The 24,214-nt window shown below is 39.6% G+C and overlaps 1 protein-coding gene and 1 long non-coding RNA gene across 2 annotated transcripts in view; both read left to right on the forward strand.

Annotated features, from left to right (window-relative positions):
• The window catches only part of LOC141774884 (matrix-remodeling-associated protein 5), a 48,122-nt gene extending 30,210 nt beyond the window's left edge, over nucleotides 1–17,912 (forward strand). The window contains exons 8-17 of the mRNA XM_074647686.1: nucleotides 659–930; nucleotides 1,063–1,348; nucleotides 1,469–1,669; nucleotides 2,632–3,150; nucleotides 3,285–3,456; nucleotides 13,731–13,997; nucleotides 14,092–14,218; nucleotides 14,587–14,667; nucleotides 15,243–16,389; nucleotides 16,965–17,912. Coding sequence (XP_074503787.1) covers nucleotides 659–930; nucleotides 1,063–1,348; nucleotides 1,469–1,669; nucleotides 2,632–3,150; nucleotides 3,285–3,456; nucleotides 13,731–13,997; nucleotides 14,092–14,218; nucleotides 14,587–14,667; nucleotides 15,243–16,389; nucleotides 16,965–17,518 — 3,626 coding nt within the window. The 3' untranslated portion in view covers nucleotides 17,519–17,912. The remainder of the gene's footprint in view (nucleotides 1–658; nucleotides 931–1,062; nucleotides 1,349–1,468; nucleotides 1,670–2,631; nucleotides 3,151–3,284; nucleotides 3,457–13,730; nucleotides 13,998–14,091; nucleotides 14,219–14,586; nucleotides 14,668–15,242; nucleotides 16,390–16,964) is intronic.
• LOC141774886 (uncharacterized) lies at nucleotides 9,438–11,162 on the forward strand. Its single transcript, XR_012595499.1, has 2 exons — nucleotides 9,438–10,178; nucleotides 10,840–11,162. It is a non-coding gene; the product is annotated as an uncharacterized LOC141774886 (long non-coding RNA).
• Nucleotides 17,913–24,214: the final 6,302 nt, after the last annotated feature.

The following is a 24,214-nucleotide window of genomic DNA, read 5'->3' on the forward strand; positions in this document are numbered from 1 at the left end:
CAGCGTTAGAGATGTTGGGTTTGTTTACTTTTTGAGAGATCCTTTATTGATTTGTTTGGAAAGAGGATTTACTTCTGGGGTAAGTAACTGAACTAAATTCATTTCTATCTCTTATTATTTATTGCTGAATCCATGAAAAGTGGTGTTTTTTTGTTGAAATCTGGACTCTGTGAATATTATTGGGACTTGCATTTGATGATCTTACACTTAATTCCCCAGATCCACTTTCTCTGAACCAATCTGAAAGAATCCAGTCAAGTTGCAGGAGAAAACCCATGAAGAACTAACGTTACATTAATGAGCGCCAGTTGGCACCAGCTACTCTGTTGTTGAAATGGCATTACATTTGGTGAAGAGTGCATTTTAACTTGTTTAGGACTCGAAAATCAAAGTTTAGGACTTGGGACTTGACTTGGGACTTATCAGTCTTGACTTGGGACTTAACCCTTAACTCGGGACTTGTCTTTCTTGGGACTAGACTTGGGACTTGAATACAAAGACTTGAGACTTACTTGTGACTTGCAAAACAATGACTTGGTCCCACCTCTGCTAGCTAATATACTCAAAGTAAATATTATGTTGGCTTGGTGTTCTGTTATGTCACTGTAATCCTGGCTGGAATGCATGACTATATATTTGATCAAATGTGTGTTCCTAGGTCCTGGGTCACACCCTGTGCCCACTCATAGACCCTGGCCTCTCCCCCACCCCTGGGCTCAAGGCCCGGTTGTCACCAACCGACCAGAGATCACAGCTGAAACAGTGAAGCCCACACCCACAGTTTCTGGAACAACAGGAAACTCCAGAGTTGTGCTCTCTAATCCCCATCTGTCACAGCCTCATCACCATCATCAAAATCATCATGTGGATGGAAGGACCCAAACCAGAGACCAACTGTTTCTATCAAGGCTGAGGAACAGATACAGACAGGTATGATGACGCGTGTGCAGAATGTGATCAATCCAATTGTGTATCTGAATGTTCATAATGTGCTTTGAAGCACAAAGTGAGAGAGCAACATTTGACTTTAATAATTGATTATTTTGATTTTGTTTTTTCCAGGCGCAGTTTGATCGAATCGCTCAGTTAGGGAGGATAGTGACACCCAAACCTCACACTAGCTACTACAATCCTCCATCCCCCATCACACCTAAACCCAACCCTCCATCTCCACATAGACCCTATACCCCCACACCACCAGCACCAACTGCTTCATACACTTACAACCTGCAACCTCTGAACCATGCTAAATCTTCATCATCATCGTTCTCTGGTTTCATTCCAACCCCTCGTCCTTACCACCCCATCACCCTTGGAGTACTGTATGGAGGTCGGTGGCCTGTTGGAGGTAGATGCACTATTGAAAAGATATAGGCAATGTATTTATAATGGAAATGAGCAGTATTTTTTTATATATTTTAATCAGTGATAATGATATAAATTTTGGTGTTTAAATGTGTCTTTGTAGCAGGACGAATCAGCTCTCGGCGGCCAACGGCTGTACCTCCTTTCCCATGGGTGTTGGGAGCTGGAAGTGATGGGCTGAAGCCCCATATTACCACAGTAACCACAGTTAGTGTGTCAGTACTGGCGGAGAGTGAAGTGTTCATGCCCTGCAAAGCAACAGGGAATCCGGAACCCAACATTGCATGGACCAAAGTCTCCACAGGTAAGGGAGTGAGATAAAAAGAGAAAAGACAGGTATGGAATAATGTCAAAAGCAAATTACAGAATGCAGGAAAATGATGAAACCTGACCCACCAGATGGTTTGTTACACAGAACCATCTGAGAAGCCCTCATTGGAAACTATTTGGAAAAAAGTAATTGGCAGGTGATTGGATGAACCATTTGTCCATCAAACTCTTGCTGAAGCCAGTCGGGAGAAGAGCAAAAACATTTTTTTCCATCATGAAAAGGTTCTTTGTTCTTCTTTCAATAAAGAAATACTCTCCAGTTCTGATATAACTGGTTAGCGTAGATGCTATTGCAGCATCTACGCTAACCTTTTCAGGAGCTGCCCTTGTTGTTTAGAACAAACAGTCGCCTTGTGTCTAGAAGGTAGCCCACAAATTGCGAAAACTTGAGAAAAAATCTTGCGAGACTCGCTGCCGAATGACCTATCCTAACCTTAATCATTCAAGGTGAATACCTAATCATAAACATCTTGCGAGAGTTTCGCAACTTGTGAGTTACCTTCTAGATACGACCCTCTCCGTGTCGTCTCACACAACTAAGCCACTCCTATAGCTCCTCACAGGTCACCAATTGGTCCAAGGTCTTGCTTGCCGGACACAAACGCATTACTTGTCTTGAAGCCTGACAAGATGGATTTTCATGTGATATGTGATCCCATAATTATTGCGTGATCTTTTGACATCGCGAGAATCTCGCTGCAAGGTAAGGAAATTGAGACAATCCCAGGGGAAATTGACAGAGTCTGTGTTGCTTTTAGCTTGTTCATCTCCCTGGCTAACGGGTCAGGTCTGCCTGCCGCTGTGACAATTTGATACTATCACGGGGGAACACCAGAGAAATTTTCAAATGTGGCGTGATCAGTCATCAGAATCATGATTCAGAATTGAAATCTCCCCCTCCTCATTGTCTCTTTATCCTTTCTGTTCCCATCTCAGGTGCCACCATTGCAGCCAACACCAAGCATGGTCCCCGTTTTGAAGTCTTCAAAAATGGAACTTTTGTTATTAAAAACATCCAGCTTCAGGATAGAGGCCAGTACCTCTGCACAGCCCAGAACAGCTTCGGATCAGATCGCATGGTCATCACCTTAGCTGTCCAGACTGAGGCACCCAAGATCCAGCCGCCCAAGTACACAGAGATAGAAGTGTACTTAGGGAAAAGTGTGACACTTGACTGCCTCGCCTCGGGAAAACCACCTGCCCAAATTTCCTGGATCCTTCCGGACAGGACGTTTGTACGTGAAGTCGGGACTGTTCACACTCCCCTTTCTCCGATGTCTCTGCTTCAAAATGGAACCCTGCAAATTCATTCTCTCAATTTCTCCAGCAAAGGGGACTATAAATGTATTGCAAGCAATGCAGCAGGTGCTGATACAATCACTTATCATCTCCATGTGGCAGCTCTACCTCCAAGCATCAGTGAAGGAGCAATGGATACTGTGATCATTCAGCCAGGTATAGTACAGAACTTTAACACCCCTAAACTTCCACAGAACGTTTTCCTCATGATATGGCTGGTAAGCAAAAACAATAACATGTTTGAAATGTCACAAGGCGTAATCTAAACTAATAAAATCCCATTTCACCAGGCAGGAGTCTGTATGTCCACTGCTCTGTGAAGGGCGAACCAGTGCCCACTCTGAAATGGATGCTCCCAGCAGGTGTCCATGTTAAGCCATCACAGTTTCTTGGACGCAGGCTGTTTGTCTTCCCCAATGGGACACTGTATGTGAAGAGTGTTTCGCCAGATGATGCTGGGAGGTATGAGATGTGCATTTCTTTTCCTCTGTTTTCAGATTCCGTCTTACTGTCTATGCACTGGTAAAATGTCTGGTTCAATATGTGTATTTACTGGTTCTGGTTTTAGTTGACCTACCTACTCTAGCTAAATCAGAATTTGTGTTTTTAATCACTTAATCTAGTCAAATAACCCTCTCAATGTATGTTTGATTTTCCTCTGAAGCTTTATGGGTAAGGGGTAGGGTTAGTCCATTGCTTTGATTTATGACCAAATACCTGCAAAACTAATAGCTTTCCCATCAGCCTCAGAAAGATGCATACTTGTGATTGGGACCTGCCAACTGTAAATTTTCAACTTCTGACTTTGAATGGCGTGCATCAGTAGCTAAGGACAGTAGAGAAGTTGTGTACTTCATGCAAAGCACAGTTTTCCTGCCCCAAGCAATACAAATGTATAATTTAATTCAAAGTTATGGTAAATGGACTTGCATTTATATAGCGCTTTTCTAGTCTTCCGACCACTCAAAGCACTGTACACTACATGTCAGTATTCACCCATTCACACACTGATGGCAGAGGCTACCAAGGTGCCAACTTTGCCCATCAGGATCTAATGTAAATACTCATTCACACAATTCACACATTCGCGGTTAAGTGGCTCAAGGACACATCGACATGTGACCCAGAGCAGCCGGGGATCGAACCACCTACCTTCCGATTGGTGGACAACCTGCTCTACCCTCTGAGCCACAGCCGCCCTAGCCGTTATCAGGCCATTTAAATGATACTATCTGATTGACCTGAGCTCATAAGGCAGTTACACACTGGGGACATTTGTTTCGTGCAATTAATTTGCATGCCACTATATTTTTCCGAACTGTTGTTTTTGCCATGAGTACTTTAACACCTGTAGCGTATGTAGCGTTATTGCATAGAGCAGATTAATAATCAATCATTAATTGATATCAAAATATGTATCTATAATAATAACCCAAAATTATTAATCAGAAACCCATGAATTGTCACAAAAGGTGAAGGAGAGTGGTGACACTCAGCTTCAAATATTACATACAGTAAGTTTTAATATCATACTTTACCCAGGCGCCACCCAGTTTTATAAAAACAGGGAAAAATTCACAATTTGATATTATTCAGTAGAGTCTCATAATCTCAGGGTTGCTACAAAGTTCTTGGGCGTAGTGAACATGATTTGAATTGTTTATATACACACACAAAATCAAGTAACCAAGTCCTTTATAAAATGAAGTGTTTATTTGACTAACTACGTGACTAAACTACTAACAGAATATAATTGAATAAATGATAAAACAAAAGGAAAAGGGAATAAAGGATCATTAAAGGAATACAGTGAATACAATGATGAACATTCATGGATAGAAACAAATTAAATGTGACTAGGTCAATTCAGGGACTAATATCGCTCTGATTGGATTTGACATTTTCCTCTCAACTAAATGTAGTTTTGATATTAGAGAGTTTAAGAAGCACCAGGGAAGAGTGAGAATCAGTTTCATTTTATAAATTTAGACGTGTTCTTATTTAGGTTTAGAAGATATTGATGGATTTCCTAATTCATCTTGCGTTTAATATTAATTATCCATTTCATAAACTGACCTTATTTATTAATTGACTATAAATGTATTTATTCGTCTAATCATCAAATCTTTCTCTTCTGAAAATGCATTTATACATCACCCTCACTGAGTAGGCTGGTGGGGGGTTTGTGCTGTTTGGAGTAGAGTGGTGGCAGATTCTGTCTGGAACACGGTATTTTGGATCTCTTGGATTTAACGGTGCGACTCGGATGGAGTGGTTTCTCTTCCTCAGTGGCTCTCTTTGGCGTCCTCGGGCATCTTCGGATATGGTCGGCTGGCACGTTACCTCGATGCATTGTTCCATCTCCGTCTCTCTCTGTCTGGTGCAACATCTCTGTGCCATTTCTTCAGACCCCCCCTCTCGTAGCTGGAGGGGTCCCTCAATTCAAAAGGTTCTTGACTTTAAAGTCTTTCTTTAAAGTCTCTTTTCTTCAGACTGGCTGGTACCAACAGCACGTCGTGGATACAGTAGGGCTGTCTCAGCCCTCAGGGCATAGCTGCAAGGCAACAGAGTAGCAAAAGAGATGGTTTGGCAAGGCAGGTTCTTTAGCCATATTCAGGTAGGGTATGGAAAGCCGTTTGAGCATTTATTCCATATCCTCGATATCAGACGTCAGTGTCCTCCACTAGTTCGGTCTTTGTCAGCACTAGTTGGACATTTGATCACACTAGTTGGACATTTTGTCTTACTAGTTGAACAAAAACTCTTACTAGTCACTGTATTTCAGCAACTAGTGGCACTTTATCCAACCAGTTCCAACAGAAGCCCTACTAGTGAGACTGTGCACCTCACTAGTAGGACCAAACCTCTGTCCATGCAGAATAAAGCAGCTAATGAATGTCCCTTCAGATTAATCATCTTTTCTATAAACAACAATGAAACAAAAGGTATTAAATAGTTTTTTTGTTGTGCAAATTCACTGCTTGATTTATTTCTCCTTTTCACCTTTTTAACAGTGAGACACAAAGCAATGACATTTTTTTTCGTCTGAGTCAGTACAACAGAAAAGCTGCTCCACTGCTTCATTGCTTTTTCCTTATTTTCATTCAAAATGGTCACATAAACGTTTTATCAACAGAAACACTAGGGGAGGAAGTACTCGCTATCTAATTCAAAATAAAAGCCCATAGCAGTGGTGATGGTTAAAAATAATTTGAAATGCAAAGTTTGCCAACAAATAACCACGTATATATAATATATGTTATATTATTGCCAATCAGTGGCAATAACTAATCTAGCATATTATGCAATAATTAAAAAAACAAATAATAAATAAATGAATAAATGAAAAAATGAAAAAATACAAATAAATAAGTATGTATCCTATATATAAACACTATACAAATTCCATTCTAAACAATGAGTAGGCCTACATCAGAAAACTGAACTCTGCCCGGCTCACTTTCATCATAGCTTGTTATGAAGTAATAGTTCTATTTTGGCTGTATGGCTCTGTTTGGAGCTCCTTGCCCGTCCAGCAGCAGCAGGAGAGCAGCGACCTACACAACAATCATTTCTAAACTGTGGCACTGATATAGTACAACACAGATAATCAGTCAAAACACGCCTCTCTGACTGTCCCACATCAGTAGAGTACATTTACATTTTATTCTGCTGATATTACATGCTTCCTTCTCTTATTGTGTCCCTTTTCTTGTGGTATTCCGACTTTTGTGTTGTAGTATTATTAAAACATTCATCAGACCATATGGAAAGAACACATGGACAAGCACTGGAGTCAATTTTCTCTTTAAATGGCTCACAATAAAAAAAAAGATTGCATAGCTTTGTATTTCAAAAAGGGAAGAAGGGAAAATGCGTCAAACTTGCTTTTCCATACTGGCCCAGAGTAGAGAATTATTTTATACCTTTTTGTTTTACTGTTGATACAGAAATGATTGATCCGAAGGTACACTCATTCATGCAGATGCCCTTCCAAATACATGAATATTCCACTGTAGGCAGTATTCATTGTGCTATTATATTATGAACTACTAATCTGACTTAGGTTTGAGAAGGTCAGTGTATGGAGGTTACTGCCGCATTGACGATTGCCAGTAGGCGGCAGTGAAAAATGATAGAATGACCTGATTAGCTTTCTATAAATATAATAAAAGATAATTGCACAAATACTGTATATAAGAAATATAAGGTATATCATCTTAAATTATGACAAAATCAGTTACAATCTACCTCAAAATGCTGTAATTAGGAGAATGCTGTCTCGTAATCAAGAGAGAACTCTCTTGTATTTATATAGTCTTTGCTGTTGTGATCTTTACATCACAGGGAATGGTCGGGAACAGCAGTCTTAATAGACATATTGTTGGAAATGTCTATCATGCTGTTATTTATATGTTTTTAGGTCATTACATGCTTGGAATTTGCAGATACTCCATCAACCAACGTTTGTATGGGATCAAACATCATTAGATCAGCCTGTTTATACCGGGCTCCTCATTGTCATATACAGTATGTTGAACCAGTCTCCCTTAGCTGTCTACAGACACTTAATGACCGAAAAACCCACGAGACAGACGCAGCAGTTCAGCTGTCAAGCAGCAAATATTGTAATTTTTCAATTCAAAAAGGCATTACACAATATCTCTCTATATCTCTATAATTCTCTCGTTCTTGTCACTTTCTTCTGTAAATGAATACTAATAAATTAATTTCAGAGAATAAATCATCATTATGCCCGCTTTCTCTTCTGGACAAAATAGAATAAATAACATATTATTGCTAATTTCCAGCCCTGATTTTGCTTTTCTCTGAAAATAGTCAGGACCTTATTAAATAAAGGATAGATATATATAGGACATAAAATGTATCAAGGCTCATTGATCTGAATGTTTTTCCAGTTACTGTATATTCTACATTAGTCTGTTTACCTTTATTGTGTTCCAGAAAGTATTTGATTGTATAGAATTGCAGGACATGCAATGAAAAATGAAAAATGTCATCCTCATATGTGAGTTTCCAACACTTAGCAAATTAAATTTTTTCGCCTTTGAAGACAGATAACCAACTTTAGTAGGGATGAATTTATATCGGTATGATTTCATTATTCTCTCTGCGTCATGACAGACCATAGTCTGTTGATCTGAAGAATCAAAGTATTGTCTCTAATAAAACTACAATTAATTCTTGGTTGATGATAATGTGATTAGAAAAATGTATATCAACCACGGCTATTGCTGGAGCTGGAAGGCTACCATTCAATACATTTGGGTTTATTGTGGGATTGTAGATCTGTTTTATTGTGAAAGAGACTTTTATGAACTGTTCTTTATGATATGAATAATATAATGTAGCCTAATGAATCAACATTTAATCAAATATAACATTTTAGTCAGGACAAGCTGATGAAATAACTCTCTTATGCCATAAAAGAATGCTGCTAAATAGTTTAACTCATCACAATTCAGAGCAGGCACTTTCAGGCTCTCCAGCACAGTCTGAACACTGACCAATCACAATCCTTGTCCCGCCTGCTTCATTTGCATGCAAATGTTGCACTAGTAGTACTAGTAAGATATTTGCTTGCGGTCTACTAGTAGTACTAGTAAGATATTTGCATGCGGTCTACTAGTAGTACTAGTAAGACATTTGCTTGCGGTCTACTAGTAGTACTAGTAAGATATTTGCTTGCGATCTACTAGTAGTACTAGTAAGACATTTGCTGGAGGTCTACTAGTAGTACTAGTAAGGTATTTGCTTGAGGTCTACTAGTAGTACTAGTAAGACATTTGCTTGCGGTCTACTAGTAGTACTAGTAAGACATTTGCTTGCGGTCTACTAGTAGTACTAGTAAGGTATTTGCTTGAGGTCTACTAGTAGTACTAGTAAGACATTTGCTTGCAGTCTACTAGTAGTACTAGTAAGATATTTGCTTGAGGTCTACTAGTAGTACTAGTAACACATTTGCTTGAGGTCTACTAGTAGTACTAGTAAGACATTTGAATGCAAATGAAGCAGGCGGGACAAGGATTTTGATTGGTAGCTTTGATTGATAATTTACTGTGATAATCAAGGTCTATTTATATATATATCTATCTATCTATCTATCTAATCTATTTTTTTTATTTGCACATATATAAAACTGCACAAAGTCCAGTCAATGAAAATAAAACAAGAAATGTGTCAGGAGAGGTCAAGAAGCCACAGACTTATACAAAGGACCTCCCCCCAACCCCAGGAGAGAAAAAAACCAATAGCAAATCTATCTATCTATCTATCTATCTATCTATCTATCTATCTATCTATCTATTCTACATAACTTAATTAGGGTGACCTGACATCTGAACTCTCAAACAGGACACCTGACAGTTTCAGAGGGCTGCCAGTAGGCCTATGGTAGTGCTCTCATGCTGCTTGTCTGGGATATTCCTAATTTTTATCAATAACATATAGTGGTAAAAGATTAAATTGATTTACTGGTATGTCTGGATGTAAACAAAACTGAGATTTCAGTGACAGGCTATTCTTTTATTTCCCACAAATGCTGATCAAATTAATACATTGAAAACACACACACACATGCACACAAATAACATTAATAAAATAGTAATAGGCTTTCTTTTTTAAATTATTTCTGTATAGCTGCACATTTTCTATACATTAAAAAAATATAGTTACATTAATTTTGGTTTTAATGTTTGCATTGAGTTGTTGTACTTTTAATCTACCAAAATGCATTTAATTAATGGCCATGTCATAATAATATAAAATAAAACAAAGTGACACTTCCTGAAATGAGTGCTGCTAAAGCTCAAGTTACTATTCAGAGCTGGCCCTTTAAGGCTCTCCAGCACACAGTTTGAACACTGACCAATCAGAATCCTTGTCCCGCCTGCTTCATTTGCATGCGCTCTACTAGTTAACTTGTTGAGCTTAAAGTGGCACTAGTACTACTAGTGGCTGCATGTTGCAGCTTACATGCTAACTAGTGAGGGCCATATGTCCACTAGTTACACTAGTTTGGAACTTTTGACTTTACTAGTTAACTATTGAGGCTTAAAATGTTTACCAGTAGAACTAGTAAAAGACAAAATGCTTACTAGTTAACTAGTAAGGGTTTCTTCTGACCTTACTAGTTAACTAGTGTGGGCCAAAAGGAGCCACTAGTTAACTAGTAAGGGCCAAAATGTCCACTAGTTAACTAGTTGTGCTTTTATTGACCCTACTAGTTAACTAGTTACACACTCTCTCTCTTACTAGTTAACTAGTGCGGGCCAAAAAGAGCCACTAGTTAACTAGTGCACTGATATTTTCCTCACTAGTTAACTAGTGGAAGGTATTTTGTCTCACTAGTTGGACTTTGTGCCAAACATGTAAAGACTTTGACCAAACATGTTGCATTTTTCTTACATGTCGGACCTTTCTTTAACTAGTTGAGCCTTGCTCAGCACTAGTGTGTGACTGTGCGTAACTAGTAAGACATTTGTTTAACATGTTGAACTTTTTGTCGCACTAGTTTACATTTTCGGCACACTAGTTGACGTTTTTGTCTTACTAGTTTGACAAAACTGCTCACTAGTCGACATGTGCGCGTGACTAGTTAACTAGTGAAGTGCTGCAACTGTCATACATGTTAACTAGGGAAATTTGACCACATCACTAGTTAACTAGTCAAGTGCACATGTCAAAACGTTCACGAAAACGTCAACTAGTGCACCGAAAAATGTCTACTAGTGCAACAAAAAGTTCAACATGTTAAACAAATGTATCACTAGTTACGCACAGTCGCACACTAGTGCTGAGCAAGGCTCAACTAGTTAAAGAAAGGTCCGACATGTAAGAAAAATGCAACATGTTTGGTCAAAGTCTTTACATGTTTGGCACAAAGTCCAACTAGTGAGACAAAATACCTTCCACTAGTTAACTAGTGAGGAAAATATCAGTGCACTAGTTAACTAGTGGCTCTTTTTGGCCCGCACTAGTTAACTAGTAAGGTAAAAAAGACCCTCACTAGTTAAACTAGTGGACATTTTTATCTTACTAGTTAGCTAGTAAACATTTTGAGCCTCACTAGTTAACTAGTAAGGTCAAAAAGGTTTTAACTAGTTAACTAGTGAGCATTTTTGCCCTCACTAGCTAACATGTAAGGTGCAACATGCAGCCACTAGTTAACTAGTTGCAAAACCTCAGGTCAACATGTTAACTAGTGCACAACATGCAAATGAAGCAGGCGGGGTAATGACAAACTTGACTTGATTGGTTTGTATGTTTTTATTTTGAACCGGAATGCCAATAGAAAGCCTCACAGTATGCTCCTTCCCCACCTCCTCATTAGCATTTAGTGCAACTAGTTAACTAGTGCACATGTTGGCTCTTACTAGTTAACTAGTTGCTCTTTTTGGCCCTGCACTAGTTAACTAGTAAGGTAAAAAAAAGACCTTCACTAGTGCAACTACTGGACTTGTTTCTCTTACTAGTACTACTAGTAAACATTTTGAGCCTCACTAGTTAACTAGTAAGGTCAAAAGGCTTTAACTAGTTAACTAGTGAGCATTTTGGCCCTCACTAGTTAACTAGTGCAGGAAATTGTAGGTCACTAGTTAACTAGTGAGGTGACTATGTCCTTTACTAGTTAACATGTCAAAGCTTTTGCAGCTTACTAGTTAACTAGTGAGACTGTCAGCATTACTAGTTGGGTCCAGAGGTCCACTAGTGCGTCAAAAAGCTGACTAGTGGGACTTTGGTCCTACTAGTGTGGTGCACAGTCTCACTAGTAAGGCTTCTGTTGGAACTGGTTGGATAAAAGTGCCACTAGTTGCTGAAAAACAGTGACTAGTAAGAGTTTTTGTTCAACTAGTAAGACAAAATGTCCAACTAGTGCGATCAAATGTCCAACTAGTGCTGACAAAGACCGAACTGGTGGAGGACACTGACGTCTGATATCGAGGATATGGAATAAATGCTCAAACGGCTTTCCATAGGTAGGCTGGATGACAATCTCAGCCTGGCGTGAGGTGCTGGACCTCCGGTCCTCAGGACGGCGATCAGCCTGTGTCCCCGGTCATGTTCTTTCTCATCGTCCCCCTTCCTTGGTTTTGCGGGAGAGAAGGGGGGGAAGCAAAGGAACACAGCTCCAAGAGTAGGAGACCAACAAGACTAGCTGATGTCTCCTTCTTATCATTTGAGAAAGGGGTGCGGCGTTTACTTGGTGGGAAACAGCATTCTCCTCCCATCTGACAACTATACTGATTCTTTCACTTAAACTTCTTTTGCAGGATTAATATTAGTTAATTTGTTTCACATAATAAATTTTTCTATATTTGACATCTGGGCTTGATCTGCTTCAAATATATATCTATAGGACATAAACCACTGAATAAAACTTGATCAGTTGAATTAAAACCAATTAACCAATTATACAACACAGATAAACATTGTTATTGAAACATGTAGGTATACAAACACTACACAGACAGGCGCAGACATGTTGATATACTGTATACGTGTGCTTATTACACAGTAAATTAAGGGATAAGATATCAAACAGTCACACAATGTTGTTGAGAGACATCGAGAAGGAGGAGGGGTTGTTCTCAAGATCCGGTGTCAATGAGATAAAAGTTACCGACATAACATGAAACTTGTAAACAGAGTTTATTATCGTGAACTTAATTCTATATGTTCTAAGCATATCACCACAATTAATGTACATTTTAATTTGCATTAAGTGTTACTTTCATTTGGTTTTAGACACAGCAGCATGTGTTTTCTGTGTCTGTGATTGCAAAGGCACGCGTTGCAAGTCATAAATCAAGAAGGCCATAAAACCTATTTTGTATATTCAATGTATCTGATGTCTTCATCGCTTCCCTGAGTTTCAGGGAGGAAACCAGCCTTTGACCGTTGACCCGTAACTCAGAGAAAAACACTTCACGGGGTCAGGAAGGGGTCATAAATTGCGGGTTTGTCAACTCCATTAGTGCCCTAGGAGTCATGTAAGCAGTTTCTGGAAGAAGTTTAAAAATTAAGATATAAATGGTCATTGTTTTCATTATCACATTTCATATTCTTCATCTTTCACTCATCATTCACTACACACAGAATGTGAATATTATGCAGCAAAAAAAGCAACATATATTTTTTTTGGAACAATGTCAAATTTTCTGAACCGTTACTTCACAAATACAGGCATCAACCAATCCTGTGCGGAACGGACATATACAATACATACTCTAGTGCACAACAACACGGAGGCTCCGCAGTCCATACCAAGACTGAAAACTTTGTTAATCCTTTCAACCTTGACCAAGGCAGCGCAGACCAGATCCACTCCTTCCATTCTTACCTTTCACAATAAAAGCCCTAGATATATATACACTGTGTAACTGTTTAACAGAGGCAAATTGACTGAGAGCATTTCGATAAAAGGAAACCAAAATAGCTGACAGTAATTTAGGCTACACAAAAATTATCCTCAGACAGACGCTCTGGGTCAGTAGGATCCCGGTAGTTGGTCCTCTGCCTACGCGAATATATTCAAACCTTTTATTGAACAAGCGTTGATTCACATCACTGCTGGTATAAATAGTTTTGATGCAAAATATTGGCAGGCGCGTATTTAGCATGTTTGTGTTGTGTATTTGTTACCCCCCAGTGTGTAAAAGCTTTAAGCTGTGAGTTTTAAAAAAGTCACCAGGCCGCTATCGATCTTTCCACAGGTACGAGTGTTTGGCTACTAATGCTGTGGGCATTGCCAAAAGAACCATCCAGCTGGAGGTGATGGCAAATTCTCCCTCCCTCTCCCGCCAGCCTCCTCCTCCTCTTCCCATCCCTCCAACCCAACGCCATGGTGTGCCATCCCGACAGCACTCTGTCTCAGCTATGTACGGTTCGGCGGTCTACCTCCACTGTCCAGAGTCTACCGGATCCACGAGAGGAACCATCTGGCAGCTACCCTCCAAGACCATCTTGGAACATCGATACAGGTAGCTTACTTTTGTAAATTTATGAATCACTACAATACTGACCATCACTGACTGCTTTAAGATAACCTTATTTCTCCTCTCCATCTGCCTGCAGTCCAGAGAGACCAATTAAAGTTTTCCGTAATGGGACCCTGAGGATACTTCAGCTAACAGAGCTGGATGGTGGAAATTATCTATGTGTCTTTCAGCGGCCCAATGGGGAGGACATGGAGCTCTTCCAGGTATGAACAGGACAGATAATGACTTCAGGCAGGTTCATTTTGCTGCCAACTCTCTTCCAGTAGTCCTTGTTTCATTTCTGGCTGGGGAACACTTTTTGTTCGTTAAGAATCCCTGCCTTGTTAGTGAGTGTCAAAGTCACTGTCGTAAAGATGTCTAACATGTCTCTAAAACTACCTTCAAGAATCAAAGATGTGGTCTGTACTCACAGTTAAGAATAGGATTTAAATTGTCATGTATATGGGCTGGCAAAAGCTGTAGCAGCAGGTCATTCAGTGATCAATACTTGACTCTCTTTGTATTTTCCAAGCTTTCACTGGAACTTGTTTTATGTATTTGCTCATATTTCTTTATGCATTTGCTTTATCAGGTGGAGGTGTTAATGACCCCTCCCAGAATTGAACACGTGAGGACTGCACAGACCAGGGTCACTTTTGGAGAAAATTTCCAGGTAGATTTGGGGAGCTAGCTCAAAGTTTAGTTAAAGTAGGATAGACATTGCCAGGCACTTTTCCATATTGCCTGTGTTTTCTAGTATATTGTATTTATTTTTCGACATTTCATGATTTTTTGTGTACAAATACATTTGATGTTATGACTTAATCATAACATCAGCATAAGGGTCTCATTTCCCGAAAACATCTTAAAGCAGTATTAATTATTTTTGTGGCTACTTGGGGGCAGCAGAACAAGCTGAAAACACAACATTTACATATTAACACCTTATAAAGTGTACACAGCAAAAGTACAGTACTAGCAAGCAGCTGCCTATTTACACATCCAGCAGACATTATCATTCATTTGGAGTTTCTGTTCACCTATGAATGTAAGTTCAATATTCACTGTACTTTTATCTCTCATTTAATTTCAATCAATTCTTGAAGGAAATATAGCTGATGCAGCTTAATCACTTTGTTCACCAGCTAGTCCGTACTTTGTGCTGGGCAGGTAGTATACAGTGGGCTCATCCTAACACATTTTTTCTACCACATCCACTCATTTTCATTCCTTTGTTTCCTTTTTTAGGTGGATTGTGTTGCAACAGGCCTCCCTGATCCAGAAGTTACCTGGAGTCTTCCAGATGGAACTTTAATCAACAATGCTCTTCAATCGGATGACAGCGGCCTTCGCAATCGCCGCTATGTTATTTTTGGCAATGGAACTTTACTTCTCCAGCAAATGGGCAAAAGAGATGAGGGAGACTACACTTGTTATGCAAAGAACAAACTTGGCAAGGATGAAAGAAAAGTGAGCGTCAAAGTGGGACCGAATGCTCCAAAAATTAGATTGAAATCCCAATCACTGGTTACAGTAAAGTTAGGAGAATCAGCTAAATTGAGTTGTCAGGCAACAGGTGAACCTACACCAAAGATCATGTGGATCTCACCCAGAAATGATGTGATATCTTTGTCATCAAACAAATTTCAGATCATGGACGATGGGATGTTAGTGGTGAAAAAAGTAGTACTGGCAGATGAAGGGAAATATGCATGTGTGGCACGAAATTCTGCTGGTGATGATGTTAAAAACATGAAACTTGAAGCTAAACTCCAGGATCCCTTTATCAATGGCATGAAAGGGAGGAGCACTGCAAAAGTTTTGGCTGTTTCTTACCAAACAGCTCTCCTTGATTGCACAGTGGAAGGGAAACCCGAACCAAGAGTATGGTGGGTTACTCCTTATGGCCACTCGCTCCCAACACCCTACCTGGGCGGTCGCTTCCAAGCCCACCGGAATGGGAGCTTGGAGCTGAGAGGGGTGAGGAAAACAGATGAAGGGAGGTACATGTGTCTGGCTAAAAACAATCTGGGGGAAGCCTCACTTTTGGTTGAATTAGACGTGGCATCAATAGCTGAGAAACCAAGTTTTGCTGTTCCCAATATTGAAATTTTACCAATAAAGCAAGACAGTGGGGCATTCAACTTGGAGTGCCCTGCTCGTGGCAAGCCAAACCCAGAGTTTGCATGGGTTCTACCCAATGGGACGATGTTAGCACCTGGTGTTAGACTCCAACGCTTCACACATCATCTGGGTAACGGAACTCTACAGATCTCTCAACCAGTTGCGAGTGATAAGGGAGTGTACCGGTGCCTAGCAAAAAATGTGGCAGGACAAGCAGAGAAACGTTATGCGCTGGAGACGGGCAGAAAGCCAGTGATCAGAGGTTCTACAGGTATGTTTTTTCATCTCAAATTAATGAAGCAGAACTCTTCTTAGTTTGGTCAATTAAGAGATTAAAGGTGTTTTCATATCTACAATTTGTTTGCTCTGGTCCAGATCAGTGGAAGGGTGGGTAAACTAGATGCATTTTCCCCTTGGTTTGGTTTCTTCTCACAGAAAAACATTCAAATGAACCAAAACGCTTCACTAAAAGTCAGGTGAGAACATTCACTCTGCTTACTGATTTGATGTGTCTTGGGCAGGAGCAAGAAGGTCCTGAAGAGGGTCCTTTCTTCCCAAATTCCCATCACAAACAAACCGCTCTAGAATTATTTTGTGAGTGACCAAGACCACTTCCTCTAAAGGGTCTTGGTGAGGTTGTTTTGGTCAACACCCAAGGATGATTTCTGTGTTCAGATCTGCCCAAACAAATTTTACCAAGGAGAAAACCAAACCAGAGTCCAAGTCAACCAGACTAAACAACACAGGTTTGAAAATGGGGAAAATCTGGCCATATTGCCTGACTTGTATTTTTTTTTTTGTATCAATCATTTTTGCAAGAAAATAATTTCAATTTGACTTTTCCAGGTGGGATGAAGATCACTTACGGCCTCAATCTCAACTTGCCTTGCACGGTGGATGGCTGGCCACAGGCGTCAATCACATGGACCCTACCTAATGGCCTTGTTTTGGACAAACCACAAACCATTGGCCGAGTATTTTTTCTTGCCAATGGGACCCTCCAACTCAAGCAGGTCGCCACCTTTGACAAAGGAACATACATCTGTAAAGCCTCCAACGCTTTTGGCTCGTCAACATTATCCTACCCAGTTGCAGTGATGGTTTTCCCTCCACATATCACCAATACGCTGACCTCAATTACAAGAGTCAACCGGGGATCACCAGTGAAGTTAAATTGTGTTGCAACTGGCATTCCCAAGCCGGATATTTCTTGGACGTTGCCTGGACGCACAACGCTGGTTCCACATAGCCGGTTCACAGTGCAGGGAGGGATTCATATGACAGAGGAGGGCAGTCTGGTTATACAGAACCCGATGCTCATGAACTCTGGCATTTACAAGTGCAATGCCAAAAACGCACTCGGAACAGATTTTAAATCTACTTACCTACAAGTGGTCTGAGTGACAGTTATAATTGTTCTATTGGGAAAATGTCACAGCAGAATTAAGACTGCATGAGGACTTTTCTATCAGGATTTGAATATTCAGAATAATAAAGATACTCTGGATAGAGACTTAAAACTGCCTGACTGGCAGCTTGGCTTGGGACACCTTGCAAAGCTGTTTCCACTGAACAATGATGTTTCAAATGTGGGATTCACGGATAACATTCACCTTTTGTGATTTTTCACTGCAGTGTTTTGTTTGTTTGTTTTTTGGTGCAAATGTTACAGAAGTCATTTAATTCTATATTTTGGACCTTAAAATGTATTTTCATTTCTCTAAAGGCCTTTACACACCAGGGGCGTTATTTTCGTGCAATTAATTTACACGTCAATATATTGTTTTCAAACTATTGTTTTTGTCATGAATACTTTCACCCAGAACGTGAATATTATATATATATATATATATATGTATATATATATATATATATAATAATTGTTTTCAGAATGAGGTTAATTTTCTGAAATTTCGCACCGCAAGTAAAGGCAACCAATCACGTTGTGCCGAACGGGTTAAGTTGCACCTATATTTATGAAACAACAACACGGCGGCTCCATAGTCCGAACCAAGACGGCAAACTTCATTACTCTATTTAACCTTGACAAAGGTAGCGCAGGCCAGATCCACTCATTCCATTCTTACCTTTCACAGTAAAAGCCGTATAGACATATAATATTCGCAGGCGAATATTTTGCATTTTCATGTTGTTTATTTGTCACACCCCTGGTGTTTAGTGCCGTTTTAACTTACTGATCAGAGCTTTGCCTTTTCGGCCTTATCCTGTAGATATAATTTCACATTCCCCATGCGACATTATAGTTTGTACAATTTTACCTCACAGTACAATTTTACTTTGACACGACAATGCTTGTACTGCAATTGAAATAACTTACGACTCTTCTCTCTTGGGATTGATATATCTAAATATAATGTTTACTTCTTATATGATTATTATTGTCTATGTGCTGGGAGGATTACAATTTGTAGTGATTTCAGCTGTACATGGCAAATATTCAATTGCTCACATCACAAAATAGATACTTTAAAAAACACCTAAGAGACTTATCCCTAGCCTCTTTCACACAGCCTGTTCAAGGCAGGAGTGTTGCGTCGTTATTCCGCCTCTCTGTTCTGTATGAAAGGTATGGAATGGAGGGACAGAGTTGTTCCACCGCTGAGCCGGCAGCGGAGGTAGTCACTGAGCCACGCCAATTTCTTAGTAAATGAGACAGCCGGCACGGTGGGACTACACACACACACACACACACACACTACACGCCGACGCTGTTGTGATAAACATCATGCCTCTTTTGCCATTTTGGTGCCGGCGTGCTATCTAAAACCACACACTGGGGTGACATTATGCTGCCGTGTGAAAAAGCAAAGCCGGCCTAACTGCGTAGGTCGTTCTCATACACCGTTCGTAGCTATACCTACAAAAAGTAATGCACTGTAATTTGTATATATTCCACAAAATCAATTTGTATGTAATCCACGTGACCCAGCAGGTATAAAAAGCGACAAATGCTGCATAGGGAGGAACGGGTGGATAAAAAATGACCAGATTTTTTTGCCATGGAGACCAGTGTTTGTACAGTGTGTGAAAGTCAGCATTGATTTATTACCTCCGCGCCAAGGCCGAAGGCCTAGGAAGGAGGTTATGTTTTCGACGGGGTTTGTTTGTTTGTTTGTTTGTTTGTCTGTTAGCAGGATTACTCCAAAAGTCTGCGATGGACTTCAATAGTGGCAATCCGGATCGTGATCCGGATTCAGGAATATTTTGAAGGATTCCGATCAGACTGAGCATTAACACCACAGGGTATAACACATACACAGTGTAACTGATGATGCATTGATTACGCGTGACCACGCCTCCTGAGAGCAGAGAGATACGTGTGTGGATGTGTGTGTGGGAGCTGCTGTCCGTCCGCGGTGAAAAAGAACAAAGCGGTAGCTGACGGGATGAGAGACAACGTAGTGTAACGTTCTACAGACATAACAAGGCTGCTGAATGAGAGAGGCATTCGCCGACACGCTACACAGAAACACACCGTGTTAATAACAAGCCAACCACCTCACGGTGCCGCCAGCTGGGAGCTGTGATCTGTTTTTAAAGTCAAGCACCTTGGCGGAGGTCTGCGCTCTCCGAGTGCCATTCTAGTTTGTCATATTACTTCCATACTTAAGTTACGCCACTTCTGGTGTTATTTAATCCTAACTAAGTCATTTTGTCGTCTAACCCTAACCAAGTCGATCTTTTTAGTTTTGTTGCCTAAATGTAACCAAGTTGTTTTCTGTGAAGACGGAAGTTCATTTTGAAAAGACTAGAGCGAAAATTGACACGTGCGTCGAGTGTTGCTGGACATTTGTAGGAAAACACATGGAAATTGGGGAATAACATTTCATAAGATAGCATACAAACCATTGTATAAGGATAAGTTGAATGGTGGATCTTCTTTACGGCAGTATTGCAGAATCTCTGTGTGAAAGGGGCTCCCGTGAACTTTACAGCATTTTTTTCAGCAAAATTTCACAACTATACAATTCCTCAACGAGCAGTAATGAGTAGTGGAGTGTCATAATTCTCGAACGTGGGTATATCATCAAGACTATTCTACTCTTCTTCTTATAAAGTGCCATGTTTTATCAACTTTTAGTGAGCAGTGAGGATACAAATACCCCCTATTGCTACGCTATAGTGTGTGTCAGTGAATTAATAACTGTATTATCAATGTCATTTATTCATGTTCATAATGGTGGGAAAAGTAATAGCATATCTTCGTTGTGAGCTTACAGTAGTTATTAACAGTTGAGGGACACTAATACAAAACGAAGGTGCCCATAACAAAAAATTGTGCAAGTATATAATTTATAAGTAAAGAAATAAAACATACAGGTATTTATTGTTGTCAGTCAGTTGCCTCATTTTTACTATGTTAAAATGGCAAAGCCTTCCCTAATTCAAATTGACATGATGAGTATTCACAAATTTACATTGAGCTTCCTTGAGCTGCTCACACAAGCTATTCACACCAGCTGCTCACAACAGCATTTCAAATAGAAATTCTTGGAGAAATCAACTTATTCGAATAGAATTGCTGCGATGAGTGGATTTGCTCATGGTCACGGGGCCCACAACTTTGCACCGTTGACAAATAGCAAGAAGTCCTGACAGTGCTGGCATTTGAGGGAATGGAGAGTTGGAGAATCCAAAGTGGTGGAAGCTATTGTAGCCTATTAGCTGTGTTGAACCATCCACTTTGAATGAACTCTCCTCTGTTACAGCATATACTGCTCCACAACTCTGAGAGGATGTTCCCCTACTTGTGAGCAATGTGATGTTATGCAAGTGAGACTTCGGATTTGATTTTTAAAGAATACATGGATACAGCACCTTTTATTTATTTATTTTTTTGACATTTATTAGTTTTTATTTTCACTCTTACGGAAGTATAATATGGACATACACAATGATTTATTTTATCTATTCATGTTCCTCTTAAAGACTGAGTGGCAGCTGCTATCAAGTCAACAAAGGAAATCCCAAATTGGAAAAAAAATTACGGCGATGATGAGCAATTTCAGTTGTCCTACGCTTGGATGTAGCACATGTGTGTAGTACCACAACCACAGACGAAAGCTTGAGAACACAACGTTGTTTTGGTGTGTATACAAATGCATCCAAATGTGTGTATGAGTAGTAATACATTGTTACTTTGCCTCGTGCATGTGCACGTGTATGTGTTGTAATAATGTAATTAATATACATCATTAATTATCATTTCATTGTTTGTTAACGCTAAAATAACTATTAACTAATTTAATTATTTTAAATTTAAGATTTATTAATGATGGTTATTATAAAGTGTTACCGGAGATCTTATATTAATAAATTGTTAAGTAATGATTAGTTCATGAATATCATGAAAGTGGTCAAAGCAGTCAGTATGGTCGATTTACATATTTGTGAACTAATCATTACTTAATAATTAATTAATAGAGGATCTCCCACTCTATTGTCTAGTAGCTCATCATTAGCTAATATATAGTCCTCCATAGGTATTTAAGAAGTATTTATTAATGATTCATCAATTATCAAGTCATTCTTTATTTGTTCCTCACTCGTTTCTCAAATCAATAATCATTACCTAATCATTAGCTACTCTATATCATTTGATTAGGAGTTACTGGTGAACTAATGGCTCACTAGCAGTTAGTTCCTCATTTGTTCCCTGGTAACTACTCACATTTTCGTGCACAGTATTGTAAAGTGTTACCCAATGTATTACTACTACTTGAATGTATGTATGCATGCTATATTTCACTCAGTTGGTTTGTGTTCACCAGAATGTGAATGTCCCACTGAGCCTCACGTCCAGACAAACAGGTCTTTGACTGAGGAAGAAGGGAGCTTTGTCAGACACAAGCGTTGGGACTGTTCCTCACAGCGCCAGAGTGTGTGTTTGTTGTGCATGTGTGTGAGAAAGAGATTATGTGTGTCTCTTTGAGAGACAGTGAGTATGTCTGTGAGGAAGAGAATGTGTGTGTGTGTGTGTGTGTGTGTGTGTGTGTATGTGTGTGTGTGTGTGAGTGAGTGTGCGTGTGTGAGTGTGTGAGTGTGTGTGTAAGAGAGACATTGACTTAGAAAGGGAAAACGGGACAAGTGTATGGTATTTCTGTCTGCACGTCAGTCTGATATCAACAGACAGGGAGTGTGTGTGCACATGCATTCTGTATGTGTGCACAATTGTGTGTGTGTGTGCGCGCGTTTCGTGTTGATTTTTTTTGCTGTTGTTAGTCAAAATCGAAGCAAAGCAGCTCGCACACGGGACAGCACCTCGCACAGCTCCATTTCATACGGTGAGTGACTCTGATTTTCTTTCTTTCTTGCATTTTGTTTCACGCCTCCAAAATCAACTTTGCTGTCTAATTCCACAAAGACATTTGAGATATTTCCCATAATCAATAATTAACACAATGAATGAAATCTGCACCACTGAATTGAAGCCAAATGTAATATGCCATTTATATACTCATCACAAGGAATAATATGCTAATAGTGAGATTGGAAAGAAAGCTGCAAAACAAATCTCAACAACTATAGGATGGATGGCCTTGAAATTGTGTCCAGATATGAATGGTCCCCAAGAGGACGAATGCTTTGGCGATCCTCTCACTTTTCCTATAGTCAGGGGATCATGGGGTTGATATTTTTGTTTTTTATTCTCTACAACTATTGCAGAGAATGGATGGATTGCAGTGACATTTTGTGCAGACATTTAATGTCCCCCCCCCCGCCCCTCATCTAGCGCCATCATCGGGCCAAGCCTGATGCTGTTTGACCTTTAGCTTATGTTAGCTTTTACCCAGCAACCCTCTCTGTAGCCAGGCAGGCCAGCTGGTATCGATTCTGCATCACAACACCTGAAAAAATAAGAATGGAAAAAAAACAAATCATGTCGGAAACTGCACGAGAAACTCCTCTGCTGTCTGTATACTGAGTATTGTTTTTGAAATAGTTTCATGTAAAGGCAATGAATTAGGGCTGTCAAAGTTAAAACGATAAAAACACCTTATCGCAAATTCATTTTAATGCTACTAATTTCTTTAACGCAAAAATGAAACTTGCGATTTTTAAGTTATAGCAGTCTCAGTTTTAAAGCTGAAGATACTGGTATCATATGAAACTAGAAAACATAAAGAATCCATCGGTACCAACCATACCAGGTCATACTAGCTGGTCATGAAGGAGGTTAAATAACGCTCCAAATTTAAATCATTTTAGCGAGGAAAAACTGTCATTTCCATTTTCAAAGAGGTCCCTTAACCTCTGACCTCCAGATCAGTGAATGTAAATGGGTTCTATGGGTACCCACGAGTCTCCCCTTTACAGACATGCCCACTTTATGATAATCACATGCAGTTTGGGGCAAGTCATAGTCAAGTCAGCACACTGACACACTGACAGTTGTTTGTCATGTTATGATTTGAGCATATTGTTTTATGCTAAATGCAGTACCTGTGAGGGTTTGTTTGTTTTGTGTTGTTCATTGATTTACAATAATAAATATATACATACATTTACATAAAGCAGCATTTTTGCCCACCCCCATGTTGATAAAATAAAATCTCTCTTTAAGGTACATTTTTAACAGTGTGATTAATTGCGATTAACTATGGACAAGCATACGATTAATCATGATTCAATATTTTAATGAATTGACAACCCTACAATGAATACATGATTTGGTATTAATTTTGATTTGAATCGGAATCCTGCTACTTTTGTTATTCTTTGCACCTTGATGGATAAACTGAGCATGCCTCCTGGTGACACTGCAATCCCTTGCATTCCAGCCATGTTGGTTTATGGAATGTGATAATATGACCAGCTGATCAGATCACATGACTAGATAGTGTGAGAAAATCTATTTCACTTTCTCTCTCCGGTACCATAGATACCAGTACCATAGATACCGGTACCATAGATACGGGTATCATAGATACCGGTACCATAGATACCGGTACCATAGATACGGGTATCATAGATAGGTACCATAGATACCAGTATCTTCACTTTGGCTTTAACACTGAGCCCGCTATAACCTAAAAATCACATTAGAATTAGTGGCGTTAAAACAAATTTGCGTT

This window comes from Sebastes fasciatus, chromosome 10 (genome assembly GCF_043250625.1).
Source record: "Sebastes fasciatus isolate fSebFas1 chromosome 10, fSebFas1.pri, whole genome shotgun sequence".
Taxonomy (NCBI): Eukaryota; Metazoa; Chordata; class Actinopteri; order Perciformes; family Sebastidae; genus Sebastes; species Sebastes fasciatus.